This window comes from Agelaius phoeniceus, chromosome 1, assembly GCF_051311805.1.
Source record: "Agelaius phoeniceus isolate bAgePho1 chromosome 1, bAgePho1.hap1, whole genome shotgun sequence".
Taxonomy (NCBI): Eukaryota; Metazoa; Chordata; class Aves; order Passeriformes; family Icteridae; genus Agelaius; species Agelaius phoeniceus.
Genome location: NC_135265.1, coordinates 10,465,584 through 10,493,071, shown reverse-complemented (window position 1 = coordinate 10,493,071; position 27,488 = coordinate 10,465,584). Strand labels below are relative to the sequence as shown.

General features: G+C 37.9%; 1 protein-coding gene across 6 annotated transcripts in view; it reads right to left on the bottom strand.

Annotated features, from left to right (window-relative positions):
- Positions 1-27,488, bottom strand: part of ZMYND11 (zinc finger MYND-type containing 11) — a 105,555-nt gene that overhangs the window by 52,920 nt on the left and 25,147 nt on the right. For 5 of the 6 annotated variants that reach the window (XM_054634661.2, XM_054634669.2, XM_054634679.2 and 2 more), the window contains exon 2: positions 8,377-8,511. In XM_054634661.2, coding sequence (XP_054490636.1) covers positions 8,377-8,492 — 116 coding nt within the window. In that variant the 5' untranslated portion in view covers positions 8,493-8,511. Of the gene's footprint in view, positions 1-8,376; positions 8,512-10,073; positions 10,182-27,488 lie in introns of those variants that run through there. The other variant, XM_077192552.1, reaches the window with a different exon arrangement.

Here is a 27,488-nt window from a genome sequence, read left to right as displayed (position 1 = left end):
GTCTTTGACAGCCAGCACTGGAAAGCAGACCCAGCAATCCAGGAAGCAACAGGGGACAATGTGTCAGTACCAAGCTGAAGGAAAAATCATCCCTAAGAAATTACAAATAATACTGTTTACTACACGTGGACTTCTTTTTATGTATTCCTTTAACCAGCTAAATTAATATGATTAAATAGAATTGTTACACAAATTGAAGAAATAAACTGTATCAACAAAGGAGCTCAATGGGAAAAAGAGTAATTACTATATACATTATAAATTCAAGATAATACTTCAACCAAATCTACTAATTTAGCAATTTTAATTCCACCACTACTCAGAGTAAATCAGATAGGTTCTTCATAGGCTTTTTACAAGAAAAGTTTACATTTTTTCCTGCAATCCCTGTTTCCACTCTCTTTAGTCAATTATGTCCAAAGGCAGCACTTAAAACAAACCATTAATATGAGCAATATTAAAACTGAATAATATCCAAACCAAAAAATCATTCCAAAATCTTCAACAAAATTAAGATTAAACACCCTATAAACAGATAAGCAAAACTTGTATGGTGAATGTATCTACCTACAGGGAACACAGGTGAAATTCAATGAACATATGCCATTGTGAACACCCCTTGTGCAATTAAATCACAGTCTTTCATTCATTCTTAAGACTTTTACAAAAACTGTTTAGCTTAGTTTCTCACTTTTCTTTCATCTTTTTTTTTTTAACCTGGGTATTAAAAATCATTATTAGCTTGGTGAATATTACCTCATTGGTCAGTCTCAGTACAAATTTACAAACAAAACTGTGATGATGCAATAGTAGGGAGAACCTCCATACTTTTCTGCACATATGCAGCTCTCAATGTTCTCTTTGTTACTTTATAGAATATAACTGAGCTTTTGAAAATATACAACAAATTTAACCTGAATCCATCATTTAACCTCACTTGGAAGCCATCAGGATAAGAAATTGATGTGTCAAACAAGTCAAGTTGGACACATTTTGATATCAATTGGACACAATACTGGACACATTTTGGTGTCCAGTATATTTCTCTGCAATGTATTGCTATGCTTGTAACTGCTAGTTATGCACCCATAATACAATTCTTATATATGACCAAAGTAGTACTTGTACTAAAAATTCTGTTATTGGGGAATCAGCTGATCATTTTTAGACTGGTTTTGTTTTATTAATAAATGATTTTTAACTAAATCAGTCAAAAAATTGCTGAAAAAGCAGAGAACACTTGTTTTCTGCAGTATGATCTCTGACTAAGGATCTACAGGCCTTAAAACTCCAAACTGAGTTCATTCTCCGAGTTCAAACAGTTATCTGAAAACAGAAAAACCCCATACTGGTTTGGAGCTTAAAGAAGTAGCTGAAGTTTATCATGAGAAATAGAGAATGAAAGTAAAAGAAATTACAAAGGAGATTGACATAGTGGAGTCAGACACAAAAAAGTGCCTTGTCTTTACCTGTAACAGAAAACACATGAGGAGGTACTGAAAACTAAGAGTTGTCTACCCTGTCACCCCCCAGTGATGTATTCTGTAATGCATATAATCCATAATTTTGCCAATCCAATACAAACTGAAGTCAATTTTCTCACAGGTGAACACTGCATAGGCAGGTTGCCTCTGGAAGGAATTTCCTGGACTGCTGAGGAAGTATCCTGCTTTTACTGGGACCTGGGACTCCACACTTCTGCTTACCCTTGCATAACTAGGAATTGCTATTACACTGCATAACACAATGAAACATCTCCAGTGTACTGGCCAGGGCTTCAATAACACTGTTGGCTTCAAATAGTCACATTTAAAGCATACATGAAAACGATGAACAGATATGGAAAAGGAGCCAGAAACTCTGGTAAAAAGTGAACTGGAGTGATCACTGCATTCTCCTGCATAACAGGAGGAAGTTCTACTTCAAACAGTTGCTTTCAGATAAGCCTGCTCTCCAGCAACAAAAGACAGATATTTTAGGGGAATGCCTTCACAAAGGTTAAGAAACCAACAAAGCAAAAAACTCCACTTCTAGGCTTGTATTTCAACCAAAGAAATATCAGGTGGTAAAATACTTCTTTTCTTACAAAGTTTAACAACAGGATTATCTCATAAATCCAGAGTCCTCTGCTCTTCTAATCTTTCCTATAGCCTACTATTTTTGTTTCTGCATGACTATTTAGTTGCAACATGCAGAATACTAGGAAGACTTAAATTTTCATCAAGAGTACTATGAATAGTAACAGACTTTTTTTCTAGTAAGTATCTAAGCTTCAAATAAGCAACTCTGTTAAGAATCTTGTTCCTCCAACTTTTTTCCTTGCCATTTCATCACATATTCTTATTTCTATACTTCTGTGATTATTCCCTATACAAATTGCTCATTTTCTTATTTATATTCTGTTGTGTTTATTTTGTACCTGAGAATAAATTTTTCATTCTCAACTTTACTTCAATCACTGCTTCTATAAATTGTTGTATGTTAAAGTAGACAGCCTAGAAAAAGAACAACATAAGAATTATGACAACAAAACCAGATATATGAACTTCATCTCTTCTCAGATGTTGACTAGAAAAAGTCCAAAGACTGATATTTGGAGAGGAAATCCCTCTCCTAGGTCCAAATGTCAAACTGAGAGGGTCACATACTCAATCTACAACTGTTACCAACTCCATCTCAACTGTGGGACCAGAAAATCTCATTATTTTACAGTAATCTTTCATAGTGAGTAATTCCTTTCTGGCATGCTATCCCATCAATGCTGATTAATGTCAGTCTGCACAGAGCTAACAGAGCCTACTTGACACTGGCTTGGGATCTGCTCATTCCTGTTTGATGCTCTGACTTGGCTGCACCTATATTAAATTACAATAGAGCAAGAATGAGTCCACAGAACAAATACAGGAAAAACAGCTATGACCATATAGGGATCTTGTACTAGACCACCCTATCTGAAAGGCAATTAAAGAAGATTAAAGTCTTTGTATCTATTAATGAAAAAACAATATTTTCTTGTATCACCAATGGGGTAAAACAGCTTTCTGATTGATGAAACGGATGGTTTCAGTATCACTTCATTTGAAAATAACATAAAGTGTCCAATTATAGCATATTCTAGCTAGTGGTCTATCCATCAGCTTCATCACCCCCAAAGCTGTGATACCTCCACCCTGTGTCCTACAGCCACTCCTGGTTTCATTCCCAAGCTAACTTATTCTCAGGCTCCATTCTGGAGAAAGACAAATTCTTCCTCCAAGGAAAAAGCAAAGCACGGCCCAGGGGTTGGTTTGCTGATGACAGAGAACCCAACAGTGAACCATGCCAACAGTGGCTCCTTCTGGCAGGGGCAGCAGCCCTGCTGCAGCACGCTGTGTGTCCTCAGCTGCCTGCACATGGAACTATCATGTCTCTATCTTCAGGTTTCAAGAACAGCATTGCTGTAGGCTGTGTTATTTTTGGCACTTTGAACTGAGGAACCACACACACATATAAAACAAACAAAGAATATGCCAGGGCCAAAGAAATACTCTGTGAGCCAAAGGCAAGGAGGTGCAGCCCAGCATAACTGCTCCAGAGAGTGCCAGGGCATTCCCTGTCACAGTACGTGGAGATGGAATAGACACAGCCTATATGGGAGACAGAAGGAGAAGCTAATCAACTTAATTAATCATGAAATGCAACAAAGGGAGAGAGAAAAAAATTCTCTCAACAAAGGGAGAGAGAAAAAAAGGAAGGATGTGCGGAAGAAAAGAATTACGTTTTGGACCTTTACATTAGTCTTCATGGAATAGTTTAGAAACCAGAACAATGATCTGTTTACAATGAAAAAAAAAATCTTTAAAGCTGCCAATAATAGTTCTAGAATACCAGATTTGCCAACTGGGTATGTTAATAACATTAACTTAATAGCTAATGAACTATGAACTAATTATAAAGATTATGAAATGTTCATATATTGCTACTGAGGAAACCAAATATTTTGTGAGAAAAGGGGTATATATTTAATTAATACTTAATTAAATCTTAGGAGTCCAATTACCTGTAAGGGAATTATGGAGAAAACACTATAAAAGGAACTGGAAGATTGGAATAGTCAAAAAGAGAGCTTTAAAAACATGTCTGTACAGAAATACTTACCAATCTGCTATGCAACTGAATGTCAATAATTTATCCTACTCATCTAAATATGCATGCCTTTTTCCCAGTGTATTTTAAGGCATTTTATTCCATAGAATCAATTCTTGAAGTTACCCCAAAACCAGAACAGATGGAAGATAATGAGGAAAAAACAGGAAGTCAAAGCATAGTTATAATTTTTAACACAATTTAAGGATGAACAATTTGTCAGGCTGCACTCTTGACAGAGAATTCACAGGATATGGAAAGCCATTTCTTCACTAGTGCCTACAGCATAACTAATACCAATAATGCTCATCTAAATAATTGATACACTAGGGTCAAATTAACCCAATATCAAGTCTAGACAGAAAAATAAGTCATATTTCTTGATAAATACCTCTTAGAAATGCAATTTTGTTATTAAGAAATGTGGTGATTTAGAAATATTAGTTAGTCCTTGTAGTGAAATTGTAAACTATTGCAATTCATTGACTTGAGATACCTTGTGACAATGTAAGCCAGGTGAGAATATTTATTTTCTGTACCTTTACAGAAATGCTACCACTGCCTTCAAGTGAGCTCTATCATTAAACAAAAATGCACTGAATATACTGAAGCTTATGTACAAAGGTAGGAACTTAAATATATATTTTAAAGTCCTCTTCCAAAGGTAGTTTGCATTCAAAGTACTAATTCCTTTTAAGTCACATCACTCTTGCTTCTTATTAGGATTGGTTTTCAGTCCTTCATTCAGTTTTCCAGTTACTGAAGAATGCTTCTCTCCAACCCATGGAAAGTGCATTTCCAGCTATAATGTACCCTCACAGGAGGGCAGTAAAACTGCAGAATCCCTTTCATATGCTGATTTGTTGAGGTTTTCTTTCTGAGACATTCAGTCTGTGCAAGGTGGTCTCTTCCCTACCAATGCCTCAAGTATTTATATAATACTCCAATTAACTCTGTCATATTCTAGCCATTTTCACAACTGCGTTTTTAATTCTTTACAAAACAGACACCTTTCTTATGTTTCTTATTACTTCTCTGCATGCAATGACTTTTCTAAAAAAATTGCCTGAAGTTCAAAAAGCTTACTAATTAATTTCTTAAAGGCTCTAACTTGCATATTCAAATTTTCCAAGTGACTCTTCCCTTGATGTAAGACAGTTTTCAATCACTTCTAATCACGCATTTTTCTGTTCTTGCCTTTCCCCCTCATCAATTTAAAAAGCAAAGCATACTTGATCTCATCTACTTTTAATTAAAGGGCCTCTTTCCTTATAGGTTTTTCCTGATAATATCAGAAGTACCTTCCAGTGCTCTAGGCTCCTCCTACACTATCCTCCTACTCTTATGTTCTCTACAGAAAATGTGTGCCTAGTTCTGTAAATTTTTCTTGTCTACTCTCCATTGACAGTACCTTCTGGAAGTCTTCCTTTACACAAGTAATCTTCTTTCAATTATACTTAAAGTGTACAGGTAACAATTTGCATACTTGCATGTATTATATAAATTTGTCTGTTTTGCATATTGAGTTGGAACAGTTCATAATCCAGAAACTATGAATCCTCTTTTCATATTATGAACACTTCCTCCCAGGTCATTAAAAGTAAATGTTCCTTGAGATGTACATTGTCTTCTACTCAGCACCAGAAGACAAAGAAAAGTAAGAATTAAATTAAATAAGCAAGACTATATTAAGAGGGAGACAACCATTCTGAATGCACATTAGGAGAAAAGCCAACAAATAGATTTGCTTAAAAGTAACAAACCATCTAATGAAGAAAGCGACAGTTCTTCATAGCAATTTGCTATAAAGTGTTTAGACTAACAGGTCACAAAATTCATAGGACAACTTGTCTCTAGCAGCAAATGAATGCCTAAATCAGGGGAAAAGAAAATCCATTCAAAAACCAAATCATGAATCATCTTTTTAACATCTAAAGTTATCTGAAAGTACCCATTTGTCATCTACTATATGACACATAGGAAGACTGTTACTTACTTTAAACATGGATTTCTAAAAAAGAATATTCTCTTGCTGTTTTTATGTATTCTTACTCAGGAATAGGACATAGTTCCATAATGTCACTGTCATCATAACTTTCTGTCAATCCCAAGAGATATTAACACTTCTAAAAAATGTTACTAGTACAAATAGTAAAACCTTCCTTATAGCTCCAACTATGTTCACATGCTCATAATTTTCAATTTTGACCACCAGTTTTAAAAATTCTTAGTATTTGTAAGTTTGCCTATATACCCAGACACTGATTGATCTTTTAAGGAATTGCAGTTCAGCTGGCCAAGTGATTTTGAGCCTGGGAGAATATATTAGCTGCTCAGTTTTCATCAGAAGAGATATTCTGATGCCATGGTAATTTTGGACCTTTATTTTGAATATTATGTATTATGCATACTCATTTACTGTGTCATCTGTGTTTCTTCATCAACCACTGGTACCATACTGCAATTCAAAGGTCTTTATCATTTCTTGTCAAAAGTTATCTCCTTAGGAATGTCATATAATAGAAACTAGATCAGTGTTCATCACTCTTGTCACTGATGTGCATGGGGAGAATTTACAATGCCCAAGCACTTTTTGGATTGCTCTTCACTGCTAACACCTTGTTCATCTTTCTCAAAGTACTGAGGCTTCTTGCATTTCTGTTTAGTCACTTATTTTTCTTCTGATTGGAAATGAGTCATACAATCTGGACCTAGACTTTTTAAAAAAATCAAACTACCCATCAGTTACCAAGAGCAGTACTTCTTTTTCTAGCATCTGATTATTTGTTTTCTCAGCCATGTTTGTAATGATTTGTCTGACCTAACTTTACCCAGCTAAATGTTTTTCCCACTATCTTAAACTAGGCATCTCTCATAAGAGTGGGATGAATTCCCAGCTAGACATGCCTGTCTCCCTTTATTACATCTAAAAAGAGCACAAACAGCTAACAAACTCAGCTAATATGTAGCCTAGAGCAAGTAATTTGGAATGTTAAAATGGAAAGTGTACAGCATTAGTTTACCCACTCGTCTCCTTGGAGACATCATGAAAACATATATATGCTTTAATGCATTCTAGAGCTCCACTATGACATCAAAAGTGAAATTCCCTAAAATACAATCTCCTTCCAGAACCTCTGGGAATTCCATATCTCTGGAAAGGTGCTTTTCAGTTTGATGGTCCATTTTTCTTCTTGTAGAAGCCAGGTACACATTAATTCACTTGGGACGTCATCTTTCTCTCTGCACTTCACTGTTCATTATGTTTGGAGACCCTGAACTGTTACACTTCTTCCACTTATGAAGCCAGTTTTGCCTGCCACTTCCAGCCCAGAACTTCCAAACTCTGTCAGTGGACCCTTGTCATGGGCCATGTTATAATGATTTTCGCTCTGTTAGTCACCTGCACTGTTTATAACTCTCCTTGTTAGTGCTCTCTGCCTTCATTATCAGTTCACATTGGTTCTGGCAACTGAAGAGTTGCCAACTGGTTACTTTAGTTCTTTTAAATTATTCATATTGATTACTTTGACAAATGTGACGTACATGTCAGCCTGGAAATGCAGACAAAGCAGAGAGAGGGACAAAGCCCTCTGTTTTTATTACAGTGCCTGCTACAAGTAATATTGTAGATCTTTCTACACAGTGCAAGCTCCACAGAACAAAGAATATATATTTCTTTGTGTATCCAGCACCTAATACACTTTGATGAATATTTTGACAGTATTAATCAAAGGTGATAAACATCTCATGTCCTCTTTAATAGCATCTTATGCACATCTCAGCAAATATGGCTTCTTATTTATTTGAGCAACTTAACAGTTCAGATTTCTCTCTGCCTTCTGGAAAAGTCCTACACCAGCCTCTCACATTTTCCTAAAGAAACAGATTATTTATAGATTTTATTGCCCTTTTCTCCTCAACTGTTATATCTGTTTCTTGTATTTTGAACAAGCTATCAACTCCAAAATGCTAAATTCAATTAAAGTACTAGAAATGCCACATATTTCCTAAAGATGCTTATGCAAAACACATACAGGGTAAGATCTCAATTCAATGAATTAAACCTCACGTTTCAGGTGCTCAGTTTGGTAAATTTGCTTTTTTAGATATAATTAATTAATCAGTAACATAGAACTGCATGTAACTGTTTCACAGTCTCTCACTATGTTTACTATCTCTGTCCCCAAGGGCTTTTAATAGCATCAACCTTCCCCCTCACCAAGACTGTTTTTGGAGCAGGTCACTTACTTTGTAATGCGGTCAATGTTAGCAATTTGCTTCTGGTTCCGGATTATTTCTATAGCTGCCCAAAGGTGCTGGATTGCCTTTGTGTCTGCCTGTCGTCTCTTCGTTAGGCGTGCCATGACCTGCTCACCTGCTCAGCTGCAGCCAAGAAATAAAAAATAAATAAAAAAAAAATTCACCAAAAGTTAAGCAAGAATTATAAAATAAATTACATGAAATATGTTTACAAGAAATAATGTATTGTTGCATAAGCATTCAATTTGTATATAACAACATGTTTTCTAGTGCTTCAAGTTTTTTTCACTTTTTTCACAAAGTGAAAAACAAGTAGTTTACAAGAATCCCTTTCACATCACGTAATTGAAATGGAAGACAAAAGGCAAGCAGTAAAATATATTAAATCAATAGCAAATTCCGTTCCTATATTGGCTCCCTATATTTGGTAAAAATGCAAAACTACCCCAGTCTGAAGCTGCCACAGCCTCCTGAAGCCCTTAAAAAGGGTGAGTGGTACTTGACTACATCATACATCATAAGCACAAATTCTGACACAGAGAAAAAGCTGGACCCACAGTTTAACATAAAACACAGTCCTTGGAGTATTACCTTCCATGTTCTTATCATTTACAGCTATTTAAAAAAAGTCCATTCTATGAGGAAAAACCAGAAGTATATTTTCATGGATGATAAGTCTTTAAAAAAATATTTTGGAGCAGTTCCATTTTCTGTAACATGCTAAAACCCAACAGGGCCAAAGTGCTTCTGATGGCATTTGCCCATCTAACCAACCCTGAACAGGAACATAATGAGCATCTGGCTTTGTTTACAAATTTTCCAAAAGCTGGAGGCAATGAGTACAGATAAGCCATAAATCGCCTACAGCTCCACTACAGGCACAGAATCCCTTTTTAAAAGCTTAACGATGCATTTTGATCACTAAATAACTTTCTTCCATTGCCACCATTTTCTCAATGAAAAAATGACTGATTTATGAGTGCTACCAAGGTCTATAATTTATTTTAGAGCTCTGTCCTCGGAATGAACCCTGTGGTATGCACGCGGATATTTGTAGCTAGCAGAATATTAACTTCAGTAACCCAAAATAATATAAAAAATGCAAAAACATTTCACCATCTGTGCAATGTTAAAGATGGGAATTTAAGTACTAAAAGTGTCCCTGCTCTCAAATTCAGAAAAATGAAATAGATTTGAGTATTCCATCAGTTGTAGCAATGTAATTTTCAAGTCTATAGGACCTACAGGTACTTATCAAAGAGAGCTCTCAAGTTTTAGATCAAGTTTTAGATATAAGCTGGGCAACACTCACTAACTTTACAGGTGCAATGAAATGAATGGTAACATTCCATTATTAAGGATAAGAAATTATTTTAAAGCATTATGCTTTATGCCATGTAGCCCATTTAAAGAAAAAAAATAAGGGAAATAAAAAAGATGATGTGAAGAGGTATCTACATGCCCAGGTCCACGAGGCATTCCTGGCTGCAGGAGATACCAGGGAAGGGCAGAACAGAGCAGTACATGAGAAGATGTGGTGTGGTCACACATCGATCCCACATTTCAGCTTTTGAAATCTCCTCCCTCTGGGGTTTAAAGCAAGGGCAACTAGAGGGATCTCCCCGAAAAAAAAGGCCAAGAATACAGTTTTGAAGGAAGGATAAGAGGGAATGTGACAGACATACAGCTAAGAGTGACAGCAGTAGATAGCATCGCCTGACAATGATTCAGAGAAAGAAAGTCTCTATTGGGAACAGCAGGAAAAGACACTTCATCCCTGTAAGCTCCTCTGCATTAATTTCACAGAACATTAGGCCACTGCAAGTTAAAAAAAAAAAACCTGCTAATTTGTTAGAGAAACATATAACTATTTGTAGAATTCAATTTTTATGAGAAATCGAGTAAAGCACAAAAGAAGTTTGATCTTAACACAAAACACGACAATCTTTGCAGACCTATTGTTTTAGCACAAAACTTCTTTCCTAACACAGACATGACTGAAAGATCATTCTTCTTATTCCAGCCCTCCACAAACCCTCTGTACCAAAGCTGTCAGACAATAAGGCAGCCAGCAGGCTGGACACGGGGGATCTTGCACAGCACCACATCCCCATGCGAGGAGCAAGCGTTTGTCCTTCTTGACCCCCACAGCAGTGTGAAACAACAGACCAGCTCTCAGTTTATTTAGCAATCCCAACTCCTTTAAAAATAGCCCCTATTTCTGGCAGCCCAGCATATGGCTGCTGTGCCAGCGTCACACCCAGCACAGAGGATGGCAGGGTTTTCTCTCACACCCCCACGACGCCTGTGCCCAAGGGCACAGCACAGGGCAGGGTCCTGGGGAAGCCACCTGCCACCTCTGCACGGTGCCATGGCCCTGCTGTGCAGCCAAAGGGAAGGCTGGCCTTTGGGAATTAGGAATTCCCACTCCTCCAGGGCAGGAGACAGAGCCTGTGCTGGAGGGAGGGAGAGGGAGAGTGAAGGAGCACTGCAACCATGAGCTCCTGAAGCCCTGTGGCTGCAGAGTGGCAAAGGCCCTATGGGATCACCGTTCCCTTTGGAATGGGCTCTCAGAACAAACTCTCCCACCAGACCCTTGCCCCATCCTTGTTGTTCTGTGTTGGCTTGAAGCACTCCCAGGCCATGCTCGGGGCTATGGACAGGTGTGTACCTCCCATCCCTGCATCCTGCAGGGATGTCACATCACTGGGCCAGAAGTTACTCCCAAAACACAACCCATGTGGTACCCCCTGATGGCTCCCTGTTCCCACTGCTGCACACACGGACACAGCCATGGCTCTTCCCCTCTGTTTTTCTGGAAATAACAGCAATAGGGCCACACATGGGACACAGCAATCACACCTGTTCTATTTCCTTTTTATTCAAGATACAATAATTTTAGCAGGTGTTCTGCCTTCAAAGAATATACCTTTCACTTTCATAACTTTGGTTTACTATTTAAGGGCACTTTCATTAAACTCAGAAGTTGACGCTCTACTACTGAAATAGCAGCTCTTACACACCACACTGCCAAAAATACAAAAATAGGGGGGTTTTTCCAAAAGCCCAGACGACTTTAGTGTTATTTTAATCCTTTAATTGCATGGCGTAGAAAAAAATATAGAGTCTTTTTACATTACAGAAAAAGTTTAAAAGATTGTGGCATATTTCTTGCTGTTCATTGCAGTCACTTTACCTCTATGGTAAAATTAACCATAACAGTCTACTCCCTGCATTCCTGCAAAAATATAAGCAGTTTTTTATATTATTACAATATTTTAAAGGAAACTTGTATCCAATTGTTAATAGTTCATAGTTCATACAATGCCTTTGAGTGCTACTTCCAAGCAACAGAAAATCCTCCCAGCGTCTCCACAGGAACACTTTATTCATGCAAATAGTACTTAACATTTTAACAGGAGACACGTTAGAGTCTTAAATCTGTATTTATCACTCCTGATTATTTACTTATGTGTGGGTTCACACACACACACACAGGAGAGAACAAGCATAAACATGCAGTGCATGTATGTGTAAAAATCTATGGCTCAGAGAGGTTAAGTATCCAAAGAGGCTGATTCACCCATGCAGTCTTTTAAAGAAGTTTGAAGTCCAGAAACTCTTTAAAACCACAATACTTGATTGTACATTTACAGATAAATACTTGAAAATGTTACTCATTCTCCTCTTTTGTTATAGCATTCATGTAAAAATCCTGGAAAGAAAAACTAAAAGCTGAAGTATACATTCAATTAAGCTGAAGTATACATTCAATTCCTTTGTCTGATTTGCTGGGCACTATGCTCATTTAGCAATGGTACACCCTGTCCATGCCACCTCTGTCATGTTTTGTTAGCAAGTTTATGGTAGGATAGTGCTTCTGAGAGAAAGGTTGACAAACACATATGACTGAAAATCTAGGAATTGATATCATCAGGATCTGTCTAAGGTTTTGTAGGCATCCATGAGACCTGCAGAACATAAGAAATATCCTCCCAACAGAAAAAGTTTTGTGTGGCTGATGCACCAGCCCACACACTTCCATCACACCCTCACTCACACAGGGCCCAAAGCAAACTATTTATGCTCTCAATTTTCAGTTCTCTAACTGAAAGTCCTCATGTACTCTGCTTATGGTTTTACTGTATTTTGCATTTTGAATCCCTCTTTAATGTCCTAAACACATTTTGAAAACTATACCGCTTTACTGTGTGCAGCTTTCCTCAAGAGCCAAGTGTTACCCACGCTTCTCACAGGCAGGCTCAACAACCTGTGCTTTATCTTGTGAGCACACAAGATAACACACACAGCAGGGCTTATCTTGCCCAGGTCCCCAGCACAGCCCCAGCGCGCGTGGCAGCGGTGGCACCGCAGTGGCGAGGCTGACACTGCCACAACAACAAGGCCACCAGTCATCAGCACACACTTGGCTGAACCAAATGCTGTGCAGCTGTCTGCTGCAAGAGTGCTGGATATGGAAATCTGAACTGCAAGGCAAAATAAACAAAAATCACCTTGCAGCATGTCAAGGAATTCAGCCCAGGGAACCTCCTGACCTGCTGCTTGCATTCAATTTAGCAGATACTATCAAGTACTGAATTTAGCCAGAAACTCTCCCTGCACACAGAAAAAACTCAAAGTAGTCAAATCCTGCCACGTGGTAGCTGTTAAACACCATTGTCCAAGTAAAATATGGTGCTTCTGAAAACTTCACTAGTAATGTGGACTTTGCACTGAAGCAGACGGCGTTGCAGTTGGGTGCTGCTGCTCTGATGGGAGCTGCTAATTAAGAGCTGACAAGCAGTAGCTTGTTAAACCTTGTTTTTGTACTTCACACTAAGTGAGGCTACCTCTGGTGCTCAGCCCTTCCAGTGCAAAGTCAAACAGGTTAAACTCCATCCCTGCTATCAGCCACCTCTTGGCTGGGACTTTGTGTGCACTTAAATGCAATGGAAAGAAGGTTTAAGGAGCTGATCCTTGCCACTGCTCAGCTACTGGTTGCTGCCTTTTGGCCTCACAGACCAAAAGGGGCTATTTCTGTTTCTTCCACAACACACAGTGAAAGATTTTAGGCTCAAAAGCAGGAAGAAGCTAGGCTCAGTCCTAGTTTTTGTGGCTTTCATGCTGAGTTTGTGTGGTTTGGGATCTTAAACACAGGCTCAATTTCATATTTGTAAGTACTTTATAATATGAGGTCTAGTGTTTCTTAAAGTGTAACTCTTTATAGTAAGTATAAAACTGTATATATTAGCAGTACAAAGAGTTCATAATGTCTAGCTTTGTTCTTGTACTAAATAGGAGTCTAACATGAAAATACAGATTTGCAAATTGATGCAGAGTTTGGGTCCCTGGACTTCATACAGATCTCCATTATACTGTGAACTTCTGCAAGCTTAAAATTTAGTTTACAATTTAAACTGCTGTTAAATCATATCTTTCATCACCGGTGTAGTGGGAGTGTGAACTCTTAGTCTTCCCCTCCTACAACAATTGTGATTAAAAGTGGTAATTATTCTATTTTTACATAGGAAAGGTACAGGTGAAAATGTCTTGACTGAGCAGCAACATACGTCATGCATGGGGCAAAAACGAGACTGTTTAATTTCATGTCTACCTTCCATAGCTGGTGATCCAAAAATCTGGGGAGAAGCTGCTAGGGTAAGGACAAAGTTTTTGGTAGGAGAAAATGCATATTTTGCTTACCATTTATTTGTCTTCATGAGTGTGCAAGATTATAGGCATAACCAAAGATTTGCTGGGCACCTGGTAGCAGGAGACTCTCTTTTGTAAGACTGAGGGTTATCAGAAACAAAGATTTTGCATACAAAGTAATTTTCAAATGTTGAAGAATAAGCAAGTGGTTTGGTATATTAGATATTTATTTTGGACTTAATCCCAATCCACTAAAATCAACAAATGCCTTTCTGCTGACTTTCCAGGGTTTTGGAGTAAACTTTCTATTGCTGTCTGATTGCCACATCCTCACAATGAAAAACTTAGGGGTGTGTTGAGTGATGTGAGTGAAACTAAAAGATGTAACAAAGGCTTGCAACTGAAATAGGTAAAATTTCTTTGTTAATGAAACTAAACTCAGAAAATTAGAGTATAAATTAATAAAAGTTACTGAATTCTTTGGGTTTTTTTGGTTTTGTTTGTTGGTTGTTTTGTTTTTTTAATTAGGAGATCAGTTCAGGCTGTAATGCTATCATTTTGGAAGTTATTAAAACACAGATTTTTGCACGTTGAATGCATGTCATTCCTAATGAAAATCTTTTTATTTCACTGTTAGCTTAAGGTCTACACAGTCTATTCAAAAGAGGAAAGTTTATTAGCATAATTATCCTAAATATTTCCCATGTGCAAGTACAATATCCCTGCTGATCTGTGCAGTTCCACCTTTTGCATTTCCCAACTGCAAGGTTGGTAACCTTGATGTCATGCAACTTTTTGAGTGAGGTTTTGCATAGCCCCCTGAAGTGCAGTACAGACACAAAACAGAACTGCATGAATATAAAACTGTAATCTTTGCTTCGTTCTCTCTGCAATTTAATTTTTTCCCCAACTCCTGTACACAGAATACATAAAAGCTTTTGCTTTTACCTTGTGCCATTTCAGGATGGCAGTGAGCCACTGCAGAAATCTGAGCCAAGGACATTACAGAATTAAAGGCCCCAAGAATACTTTTACTACACATATGTGCAAGGTCTATTTTAATCCCTGATACTGCATTTATTTCATTTGTATTGTATTCCATTCATAATGATTAAGTAAGTGTCCTTCACTGGGGCTAAGGCACACAGCAGTTGAATGTTAAGCTCAGATTTTGAATCATCAATATACAAATGGTAGAACTCTTCATTTTTCTTTTGGAGCCAAACTTGGACTTTCCTGTTTAATTAACGCACTCTGTTAGAGAGAACTTGACACAGATATTGAGGTGCCATCCCAAAAGAGAATTTCTAAAAGTGTAAGTGCAAACAGAGTATAACAAAATCTGATATGAAGCACCAACACAAGATGGTGAGAAAGACTGAATAATAGCCATATACTCCAAACAAAGGCTGTCAAAGTGGTCTTGTTGGCTATCAAATACAAATACATGTACAGGACTGAAATGCATTCTGCTGCCTCTCCAGCCAGTCCCAGTCTGGAATTTCAGAGACAACAGCAAATGCCATCATAACATTTGAAAGAAACTATCCTTTGTTCCTGTCTGGCAGAAATCACTGAATAAAACTTTATCTAGCAATGCAAGTTTGGAAAAAAGAAAAGCATAGCTGCCAAAGAAAGTAATGTAGTTGAAAGAGCTGAAAGCAAAGAGCCAAAGCTGTAACCAGCAATGTAGCTACACCAGCTTCTTACAAATTACTTCTTTGGTGATGGTCATCATGTTTTACTCTGGGTAATGTGCCTAGGTAAGCTGAAGCTCATAATATATTTTTTGCTATGAATTTGTGTTAAGACAAGGTTCCACATTGATCCTCTGAAATAAGCAGTATTTTCCTTGATATTTCAACTTTTAATTGGTATTCAATGCATAGACAGTTAATTTTTATAGCCAGTAAGAGAATTAACAGTTACATAGGGAAATCAAGAACCACACAACTTTATGTTTTACTGAGAAAATAATGTTTCAAAGCAGCTCTGGGGAGGTTTAGACTGGACATTAGGAGGCATTTCTTTACCTGCAGGGTGGTCAAAGACTGGAACAGGCTTCCTAGAGAGGTGCTTCAAGCCTCTAAGTGTTTAAGAGGCATTTGGCATTTTTCCTTAATAATACGCTTTAACTTTTGGTCAGTTCTGAAGTGGTCAGGCAGTTGGACTAAATGATTACTGTAGGATTCTTACAACTGAAATATTCTTTTCTTTTCTATTCTACTCGTATTTCATATGACCACTGAAAATGCATACACTGTTAATGCATTTATCAAATTTCTGAACTTCTAAAAAAAGCAATTTAGTTTTGTTTTTTTAAGGCTTAATTAATGAACTTAAGTTATGCTAAATGTTTTCCACAATGAATTTTGCACTAGTGTAAATTGTTTTAAAAGCACAGTTCTTGCAAAATGATGCAAGTTTCTCATTAAGATAAACTTCAGCTTCCATATTAACAAAGCCTCTTACTTTCAGTATGATGATGTACTAGACTAATATTAAATAGACTTTAAGCTTTTCATCTCCAAAGACTACTCATCTTGGGGCAAAGGAAGTTTCTATACAAAAGATTGTACAACATGAGTAACTTCAACATCACTAAATAATACATGGCCCATACAAGGTGTAAAAGGATCATCCTACACATTTTTTGTCCTCTATCACCAAAAAAAATGAGGTCTAATCAGATTTGTTTCTTTGGGGAGTTATCAAAAATAATGCTTGCACCCAAGCTGCTGTCAGCAGCACTCTGGGCTCCCCTGTACAAATGCACATGGACACAAGCAAGTCACCCACACCTGCCTTGATAAGAGGGGCTTCAACCAACACATTTTACCTTCCATTTGCACAGACTAAGAGCATGAAGAGGGTCAGTTACAGAAGATTAAATGACACGTGGAGATAGGATCATGTTCTGAACCCACACTGCACACTAACACAGGCTTTCTTTGGTTTAACTCCCCCCACTACCAAATCCTGTATTTTCCAAAGCAGCCTGAAGCTAAACCACTGAAAGATGCTCAAGGAGAATCCCTGGAAGGAGTTAACTCCTAATGAGCAGTCTGGGCTGTTTCTCTATGTAGACAAGCCCTTAGTAAATAGATGCTTCCTGTCCTCTCCCTTGGCTGTAGTGAGCAGAGATGATTAATGCAGCTATGCATCCTGACAGGCTCCAATGCTCACTTGGTCGTAAAACAGATAAAATCATGGCCAAAGAAGGCTGATGGTGAGGGCTGGAATTTCAGTTTGGATGATAAATAGATGCCACTTTGATTCTGCAACTCCCTCTAATAAAAAATGATAGGTGGAAGACATCTTAGAAAATGCTAAGAAATATAAATGAGAAGAGTGGCTCCTTCTCTGAAAGCAAGCTTTTGATCATCATCTTCCTTTCTGCTCTGAAAACTAAGGAGCTTGGTTGTTTTGTAAGCCTCAACTGAAGTGATGCAGTAAATTTCTCTGTCAGTAAGTAAGGTATAATAAATAAGGTATGATGACATAAATAAATAAATGATTTTTCATGGTATATTAGCAGGGAATGTAATTCTGCATAGGGTCAGTTTCACACTAAACAATGAAAAAGAGAGATACATTTTCCAGGTCAAAGAATCATGAATGTATGGAAAAGTACAAATCACGAAAAAGATAAATTCATTGCAGATTATGTAAGGTATATGGTATAACACAGAGCTGATGTTGACTTTTTTCCAATTTAATGTGAGATTCCAATTTGCTGGGGTTATTTTTCTCTTTCTGTGAACTACACACAACTGTCACTATCTTTAAAGTACAAACTGTGATTCTGGTGGTAGCAACAGGACCTAAACCTTAGATGTTTGTAACAACTATTCCTCTACCAGGCTGCATTTTTATTGACAAAAGGCAGCTGAATCAATTTTTGTTGCTCCTTAACAAAAACAAAGTCTGCCTGAACTTGTTTCTTTCAAAGCTCTTCTTTTTGGCCTCTCCCTCTCTATAAATAAAAGCACAGCTACAGAAGTTCTAAAACTGCTCAGATATTGAATTATTTTAAAAGTGAGCATGTTATGCAGGCATGACCACTTTTCTCCAGCCATCAGGCCACAAGCAACATTAGCTCAGAGGAGACTTTCTCTTGTCAACAGTCATCTCTGGGAAAGGTGGTACTATATAAAGAAAACAAGTACAATTCTGAACCAACTAAGGTTTCCAAACTAAAGCTCCTTCAAGGCTAGTATGCCTGGGCTTATTCTTGGAAACTTTCAGAAATACACTCAGAACTTAGAGCGTTAAAACACATTGATCTGTAATGCAGGTAAGATGAACCTAAGAAAAACACTGCCAAAGCTTACATGCCTCTACAACATAAATCAACAGAAACTTTCAGGCAGGGAGAGGATCAAATTGTAAAATCTGAGCTTTAGATCCTGCTTCTGAAATTTAAGGTGAATATTAGAAATAATGAACCTGAAAGTTTCAGTCAATGCTCTCTCAGCTGTGGGACAGTTCATCAAGAGAAAGAACAATGCATGGTGGAAGTGGAAGCCTTTGCCCTAGTGCTCATCTTGCTTAGCTTTCTCTTCTATGTTTTTAGCTAAAAGTATTTCCTAGGTTGGGCACAGACATCTGGCTTAAAAGTACAGTCTGAAGTATATTTGGAGCATATGTTCTTTCCTTCATAGGCAGTACCCAAACTCACTAATTACACGCATTGTGTGTAATTAAGGGCAGGCTTTCCTCTCATCCTGCCCCAAACCAACTCCATCATCACTTCCTAGTGAAGCCTAATCCCTTATCCATCTCTAAGGTCTATTCCTATATTTTTTATACCTCAAAAGCAGGTAATTTATTAAGTTTGCACTTACTTGAGATTGCCCTCAGCTCTCCCCCTAAAACATTCATGTCTGGACAAGGACAAAGCTTGCCTAGAGGACAATTTACAGACGTGAGAACAGCAGTTTTCATGAAAACCAATGTACAGTGAAAAACAACTGCATTCATAACTAAACAAATCCTGAAGTGGAAAACAGCTGAGTATAATCATAATCCTTTTCTTTTTATCTTTGCTGCAAAAGTTAACAAATGGAAAAAATGAAGAAAATAAGTTTCAAAACCATCAACTTTTTATAAAGAGAAATGTTAAAAGTCAAAACATTACTCAAACAAAGAAAGATCTTCCAAAGATCAGAGCAGATGATGGAAGTATGTTGCCATTACTTCAGAAAACACCAGTTTCTCAGCAAACTTGGTAAAAGCTGATATCAAGAAAACCTCATCCTACCATTTCAGGTTGGTGTGTGCTTCCTATATGCTCTTTAAAAGCAGGAGGGAGGAATATACCACTTAACTTTATAACCAGCTCTTGGTGTGGCTCATTGGGTGGCAGAGGTTGGGAAATGGCACAGAGTTTTTCCCAACATTGTAATCTGGGACCACACTCTCAAATTTGTTGAGCTGTTTCAAAGACCTTGGTGGGAGTTCTAGCGTGATCTCTTTTTTATATATTTTCTATTACCTATAACTTTCAGATGCTTCCAACTCCTGTTTCTCATCTTCTCTTACTTGAAGCCAACTTACATGTCTTTATTTTTTAATGCAGAGAATTCTTCCCAAGGCTTCTCAAGGGCCAGTTGTGAGTGAACAGAATTACACATTTTTTTCCTGAAAATCCATTTCGCATCAGCCTGATTCTTGCATGTTATATCTGTTCTGTGCAACTTTGGTAAAATGAATACTTGGAGCAGTGGCTTGCTATTATATTCATATGCATGTCCATGGCCTGTGCTGGAGCTCCAAAGAGCCCTGTGCTGCTCTGGGACTTCAGCACTTCCCACTTGCAGAATGATGTTCTGGGTCTCCTCGGGCGGGTGCATCTGAAACCTATTTCTTCAAGCACTGATGGTGGTGATGTCGATGACATAGAGCAGATCACAAGGGCCCTTTGGGGAGGACATTACTTCCTGAACACTCAAGAGCTCTTCCTGCTCTATCATTATCTAGGGCTGAGGTTTATTAAAGGCAACAGGACCATACTGTTCTATTCTCAGCCATTTCCTTTGGACACTGAAACATGGGATTAATAATTTTGTCAGCAAAACTAGGACTTCATTTTTCAGATTATTTCAGTTTTCACTATTGCCAACATTTAGCTGGGGTTTTATTTTATTCCTTTCACCAGAATGCAAATGAATGATAGGGAGCTCTGACACTGAGACTTAGCCCTACAGGGTGGGGGAAATCCCTAGATGTGCAGGATATAACTGAATAGTGTGCCATCCCCATGGCTACCAACAAGTAAAAGCCCAGAAAAATTAACTAATCCTACAATGAGCTTCTCCTAAATTTCAGAAAATGTCATTCATTAAATACAGCTTCCTGTTGTGATTTCTGCAAAAATCTTTTCTGCATAATGCAAAGAAAATGAACTGCAAGAATATCATTAAATTATGGCATTATCACAAAGGGCAAACCTGTTGGTTTGGAACTTGGAACAACTCGGAATTTGGATTTACCATTTTGGATTTACACTATTCTGCAGGAAAAAAAAATACTGGAGTTCTGGCAATCTTTCCAATCAAGAACTTATTTCATCATGTGGGGCTCTTTCAAGCTAGACAGAAGACTTGGAGTCCACTGTGCTGTTGAAGCACCTGCCTGAAATTACCCTAGTTGTGATGCCTGATGTTGAACAAGGCTTTTAACTTGGGGCTACTTCACCAAGCACTAGAAACCACCTGAAACCCAGTCTAACACTTCATCATCCTCTTAAGCTGCTCCCTGTCCTACAGGACTGAATGCAAAGTGGAAACAGAGAGGGTAATTTGCTCCTGACAGGGTTTTTGAAGCTGGATTACCAGATTGCCTGATTTCAGACAGCTACTCTTCAGGAAAGTGGTTATTTTCTCACAGGGGTGAAGCTTTTCTTCTCGTGTAAGTCAAATCCATTAATGAAGAACACCAAGTTTAAATCTGGGAGGACTTCATAATAGTAGTGATTTCCTTACAGGCTTATATGGCTGCTTCTCTTTGATACACTTAGATGCTAAAATTCCTTCTAAAATTGTTTATAGTGTGCCCAGCCCTGATTTCTCACTTGTTTATGCTTGCTTCCTTAGAGATTTTTCATTTTGCTCTTTTGAGTATGACAAGACATAAAGTGAGACTATGAGAGCTTCCTTTACATTGAGGAGCAAGTTTTCTTTGTTTCAGTGACACTGAGGCCCTAGTAGGTGACCACAAAGTGACCAATGCCTTATTCTACCCAATACCATGAAATCTAAGATGTTTTTCACTGTTTTCACCTTTATTAATAGAAATAGAATGTGTTCATCCAAGTGATGACATGTTGAAGGAAAACCTACAGGATACCGAACTGGTCATTTTAAACTGAAGAAAGACAAAAAAGGTTTTGTTTTTAAATGCTTCACATCTGTTCTCCTAGTGCTGAGAGATTCTGACTTTTACCACTTTTTTCTGTTGCAAATAGTCTGCTATTTATTTTTAGACATGAGATTTCCTACTGAAATCAGCTGCAGGTTTACAATCTTTGCTGAGTTCCAACAACAGAAAAAAACTTTTGAGGAGACTTTTCAGGTATTGTTTGTTGGAGACTGCTGCCACCACAGTGGTCAAACTAATTTAAAGCACTACTCTAAGCCAACTGCAAGAAATTTCCTGTCCAGTCTAGCAGCATGGCTGCTAAACCAGAGACTGTCCTGTCTTCATTCGTGCTCTTATTGCAGCCTGTGAGCCACAATGGTTTTGGTGTGCTAAAGACGACACTGACATTCATGTCAGTCTCTGGATTGCAGCTTCTGAGTTTATGACAGATGGGAAACCAACAGAGGAGTTAAAATCCTGTGAATCCACGCACAGCTTATAGCCAGTAGCCATCTGGCTGGGGATCTACATAATACCACAAGAGGATGACAAAAAAAAAAAAAAAAAAAGGCAGTTTCATTTGCATTTCCTTTTCTCATCCCCTTCTTTGTCCTACCTGGTTGGAATACACTATCTTACTTATTACAAACAATCTTTCAGCTATTTCATACAGGTTAAACAACTACAGTATTTTCCTACTAGCACTTTCCACACAGAAAAATAAATTCAGTGTTAGTCAAAAAGTCCAACACATGACAGTATATAAGGTTTTCTACGGTAATAGACAAATAGGCAGCATTTAAGTGAAGTGAAAGCATTTGAGGAAAAAACAGCGGAGGGAAAGCACCCAAGCAACCCCATTCAGTAGGGATTCCAGTTGCTCCAAAAGCAATTCCAGGCAGAAAAAAAATGCAACACAGGGCCCCTAAAGTATAATTACTTGAGAAAAAAATGTGGCCAACAAAAGTTACCTAACCTGTTCAGAGAAAAAAGAAGCTCTCTACCCCTAAAATGTGCTGGAAAGGCTGAAAATCTGGTTTTCAAAGCAAAAAAGGTAAAAGCTTTAGTAAAAACCCCTTTTGCACAGCAGTGTGTTCAGCTGGCTTGAGACAGGAAACATGCAAACCTTCCTTACAGACAAAAACCCTTTTTTGCCTCAACCTGCTGAAATGTTTAGCTAGGCACTTTCAGCCCTTGCATGTTTGTTGGGGTTTTAGCTTTCTCAAAAGAGCAGATTTCTGATGCAAAGAAAGAGAAGCACTACACCAAGAATTCTTTTCCCTGTGAGCTGTGTTGCAAAAATGAGAGCATATTAAGCAACTCGAGAACAGGAAATAACACTGACAAACAAAACTGATATTCTTTCCATAATGTGGTCACTCAGAGGAGGACATTTGAAATTTCATCTCCCCAAATCAAGAAATGTTTATTCTACTTTTGGCAAGGCTGCTGAATGCATGTGTGCTCTCTCCTCCTTTATGATCCTTTCAGGGAAGCAGATAGTCACACTAGAGTAGAAATGAACTCGGAGCTGCACAGCTCTCTCATAAAGCTCTCTCCTTTGGAAAATGTTGTTCTATTGGTCCCCAGATGGTTTGTGGAAATAAAATAGTAGATATGTGGGAATGTATGTGAGATCCCTTCAGCTCACCTGGAGCATCTGGCACAGCAGGGGAGGGGTGCTGAAGCTCCAGCTCCACAGGCAGAGTCCTCCTGCACTCTGTCCTTTTGTCAGAGCCTGGAAGAAGGGATTGAATGCAGCCGTCTATTCCTGAGCTAATCACTCCACGCTCCCTTCACACTTGACATGATCTACTCAAGGCTACAATTCATCTTGTTGTGAAGCAGGCATCACAAATAGGTCAGATGAATTAAGCCCTAAAATTAACCATTTCTCTCCAGGGAAGATAAAGTGAGATTAGGATGAGAAGTTCCTGTGGCTGGATTTAAATCACACACGCTGCACTCAGGCTGCCTGCTCTAACCAGTGCCTACACTTGCCTGATAGGAGGTCGTGCTTGCAGCTGAATTTCTCACATCTCAGCTAAGGGCTCTAGCCAGCATATTATTGATTTTTCTGCTCCTTTGCCTTTTTTGGATGAAAAATTTCATCATTATGTTTTCATTTTCCATATGGACATCTTTGAATAACTGAAGATATCTTACTTTTCCCATCTTCCTAAAGAAAAAAAGTGAAGTTGTGTTTTTCATTGAGAAAAGCTTAAATAACTGCAATTTTTTTCCTAAAAATACCCCAAACACAGACAGGGATGTTTCCTTTATAACCCAAATAATATCATTGCAATTCTAGTAAAGGGGCTGATTAATGACAATGTCTGATATATACTATAATTTTCAATGAGAATAATGTATATTTAGAATTTTTTTTCTTGTCAGATTGAGTTTTTAATTAAGCAAAAGTGCAGAGTAAGACACTTTTTAATTTTTCTTATAAGAAGTGTGATTTTAATAAATGTGGCTATCTATCCAGACAAAATGAAACTGCAAAAGCATAACTGCAGAATTTTCTTCAGTGTTTTACAACAATGCTTAGTTCAAGTAAAAACTGAGCTAGAAAAGAAAATTAATATCCTTAGTTATTTCAAAAGGCTAACTTTCTCTAACTTTGACTCCTAGGTCACAAGGCTGTTTATTTCAGATCAGCAGTAACTTCATTTAAAGTAAATTACAGATTTTTCATCCCTTTTGACAATGTTGTGGCCTTTGTCCTCTGTATCGTATCACTACTGGAACCATCATCTCACCCTCCTGTCTTTATCAGCACTCCATTAATCAAATTTGTTTGCTTGGTCTGAGCTTGATTCCTACATGCATTTTCTGATTACCTCCAAACAGTTTAACAAGTTCAATAAAAAGAAGCTGCAACCATATAAACAGTAAAAAATTTCCATACTGATGCATTTGTCTTCAATAATTTAAAATAAACACCTTCCTTTATCCCTTCAATTTGACCTTGACTTTTATGGACTCCACGGAAAGTTATAAAATGGAATGTAAAATAAATTTTAAGATGCTGAAACCCAGATTTCAAGCTCTGTTCCCAGAGAAGCTGTATATGGAACTACATCCCATGGGCCTGCTCTCAGCCTGCCCCAGTCCCTTCCAGGCCTTCCCTTTGGAGAAGTCATCCAGCACTTCACACTTAGGAGACATCTGACACTACAATCCAGGCCTTCAGCCTCAGAAGCCATCTTTCTCTCTTACTTTGATTTATTAAAGGTTGATACAATGTTCTTCTATCTGCTGAAACATGTTACCCTTTCCTAATTTCCTGACTAAGAGGAAACTGCATCTAAATTCATTCCTATAGGTTTTATTTGCAAAGGAGGGCCTCACATAGGATTTAACTCTGTATATATTTAACTCTGTATATACTCCTCACATTGCGCTTCAAATAAAATATTTTAACCAGCAGTTGTTATTTAGAGCAAACCACAGAAATAAAAAGCTAAAGCAAAAATCAGATATAAAATACACTTCCATTTTTATGTCAAAAGAAATTGCCTACTTCATGCATTCAATTATCTTACTGCTGCTTATAAGAGATGGGGGTTTTCTGTGTGAACTAGAACAACTGATTTTTACAAAAGAGTTGCATTAATTCTCAAAGTAATGTACAAAAACCCTTCAAGTTCACTTCTATTTGATGTTGGCTCAGGCAATTTTGTGCTCTCACAGCATCCCATCACCAGGATCTTTTGTTTCAGACCCTGCTGGTGTCATTCAAGGCAGCAGCAGCAGCTCAGGGAAGCAGGGCACTGTTCTGTGTGTTCTGCATGACATGATGACATCCTGGAGACTGCATCCTACCCCTAACAACTGCTAGGAGCAATGCCTCAAACAACACAGGCACTACAAACCAGAATGAACTTCACTAATTGCAGAAAGCTTTGCAGGTGACAGAGAGGAACGAGGCCTTTCCAGATGCTACAGGTCATGTGCTTATGTCTTAAATCATGAGATTTGATTGCCCTTCTATAGGCATGCTCTGCTGCCACTGTTATTAGACTTTATACCATCAAGCCCTTTTTGAAAATTGAACCACTATATTTAACTATATGACCTCCATGGTATTCTACAGGCTAAATGCCCGCTGTCCAAAACATTATTTATATCTTATAAAATTACAAGGTACCAGTAAATATCTGATTTCTTGATCTCGTTTTATGAAGCTGAAAAAGAAGAAAGAAACACCACCTGATCATTTCACCTCTTATTTCATATTACTAGATATCTCAAAACTATTTTTTTTTTTACTATTTCATTTTCAAAACAAACAGAATGCACATCCACCCCACCCCATCACTCACAGACAGGACCTGTCACTCCTCTTTATATAATTTATACTTCTATACTTTATAGGACTTTGAAAATTTTAAAATGACTGTAAACATTAAGTCTTTATCTCTTCTTTGGTTTTTGGTCTCTCTCTTACAGTTACCAACTGCAGCAAGATGACTTCCTGATACAATCCTTTAATCCAAACCCCTCCGGCAGGACCACAGAGGAATGAAAAGGAATTCCAGAGACATTGTTTCCCTTCAGCTATTCTCTTTAAGAGTTATGGATTTTTCTTTACTCTTTGAAGACATCTGTATTAAATTAAGCACACAACAGTAATCCTAACAAACCCAAAATTTACTAAAGCAAAGAGAAAATGGAATCAAACCAAAATAAATTGTTTACTTAACATAGCTGAATTTACAGTTCTCATACATTAAACTAGATAAGGCATAAACTAGATAAGCTTGACTTCAGATTAAAAAAAAGAAAAAAAAATCCTGTAGTTTATCCTTTGAAATTAAAAATCCTTTCTGACCACACCAGTCAGCCTGTCAATGCTGCTTGCAGACAATTCTGTTTTTGTCTCCCAGAGATATGCTTAATAAACCCTGGTTAAGGTTTCCTAAACACTTCTCTGAACACAAAAAAAATGGGCTTTGGTAAACAATTTCAGTCTCCATTCTCTGAAGAGTTATACCATCAAGGAAACAAAAAACCTTAATTATGATTTATGACTGCCCTTTCAAGGTTTATGACCCAGCTCAAATATTGCCTTTTGCAAACCATCCTGGCTGGGTCTCTAGGTTTTGGCCAGACCCATGGGCAAATCTCATGTAAAGTACATTCCCTTCCTCTTCCACTTGTCACATGTGATGAGTTATAGGCAAGGAATAAGGATCACTCTTAAAATCAGCCATGTTTCAAAACAAAGTCCAATGGACATTTGGAAAAAATCAGTCTTGGTCGATGTCTCAAGTGACAGATTGTTCTTTGTTTCCACCTTTATGGCTTTTAGGACTCACATATACAGTTTTTGCATGAGTACCCTGTGTCATTTAGCAGGTGGCATTTCCCTGATATAAGCAGAGCATGACTCTTGGACAGATATAATAAAAACTGATCTGTAATGGAAACTTTTGCCACTTTGGAAGTATAATGAAAATGGCAGGCTTGTTCCTTCTTATACACAGCCATGGATGCAAACATGCCAGCAAAAATGGCTCAGATAAGCAGAACTTCTTCCTGTTTAGAGTTACAAACTGCAAACTGCAGAACAGGCTCCACAACAACACCAAGGTACCAGAAGAACGAGGAGAGCAGTGGTGAGCAGCTCCCATCAGGATCCTGTGATATTAAGTGTAACTATTCTCATCTTAGAGCATGGTCTGAGCCATTCTCAACCCTTTATTCTCCAGCCTCTCCAATAAATCTGAAATGAGAAAAAACCCAACATCCCAGACAAGAACCACTGAAGCCATGAAAGCAGTGGAGGTACTGCAGAGCTACCTGAACTATCCACACAGGCTTGTCTGGTGTGATACAAGCCCAGAGCCAAACCAGGGCTACTGTAACCAGACATTAAAAGGAAGTACTCATGACTCAAAAGCAGATTCCTGCAGGAGAAGGTTAGCCTGTGGCTCCCAGAGCTGGAATGATGTCACATATCATTTCTGGTGTGACTGGAGGCTTGAAGAAGACTTTCACCAGCAGGAATTCAGGGTGTGGCTGCACTTTGGTTCCCTGAAGCTAAAAGCAAATGAACTGTGATCTCAGATCTGTTC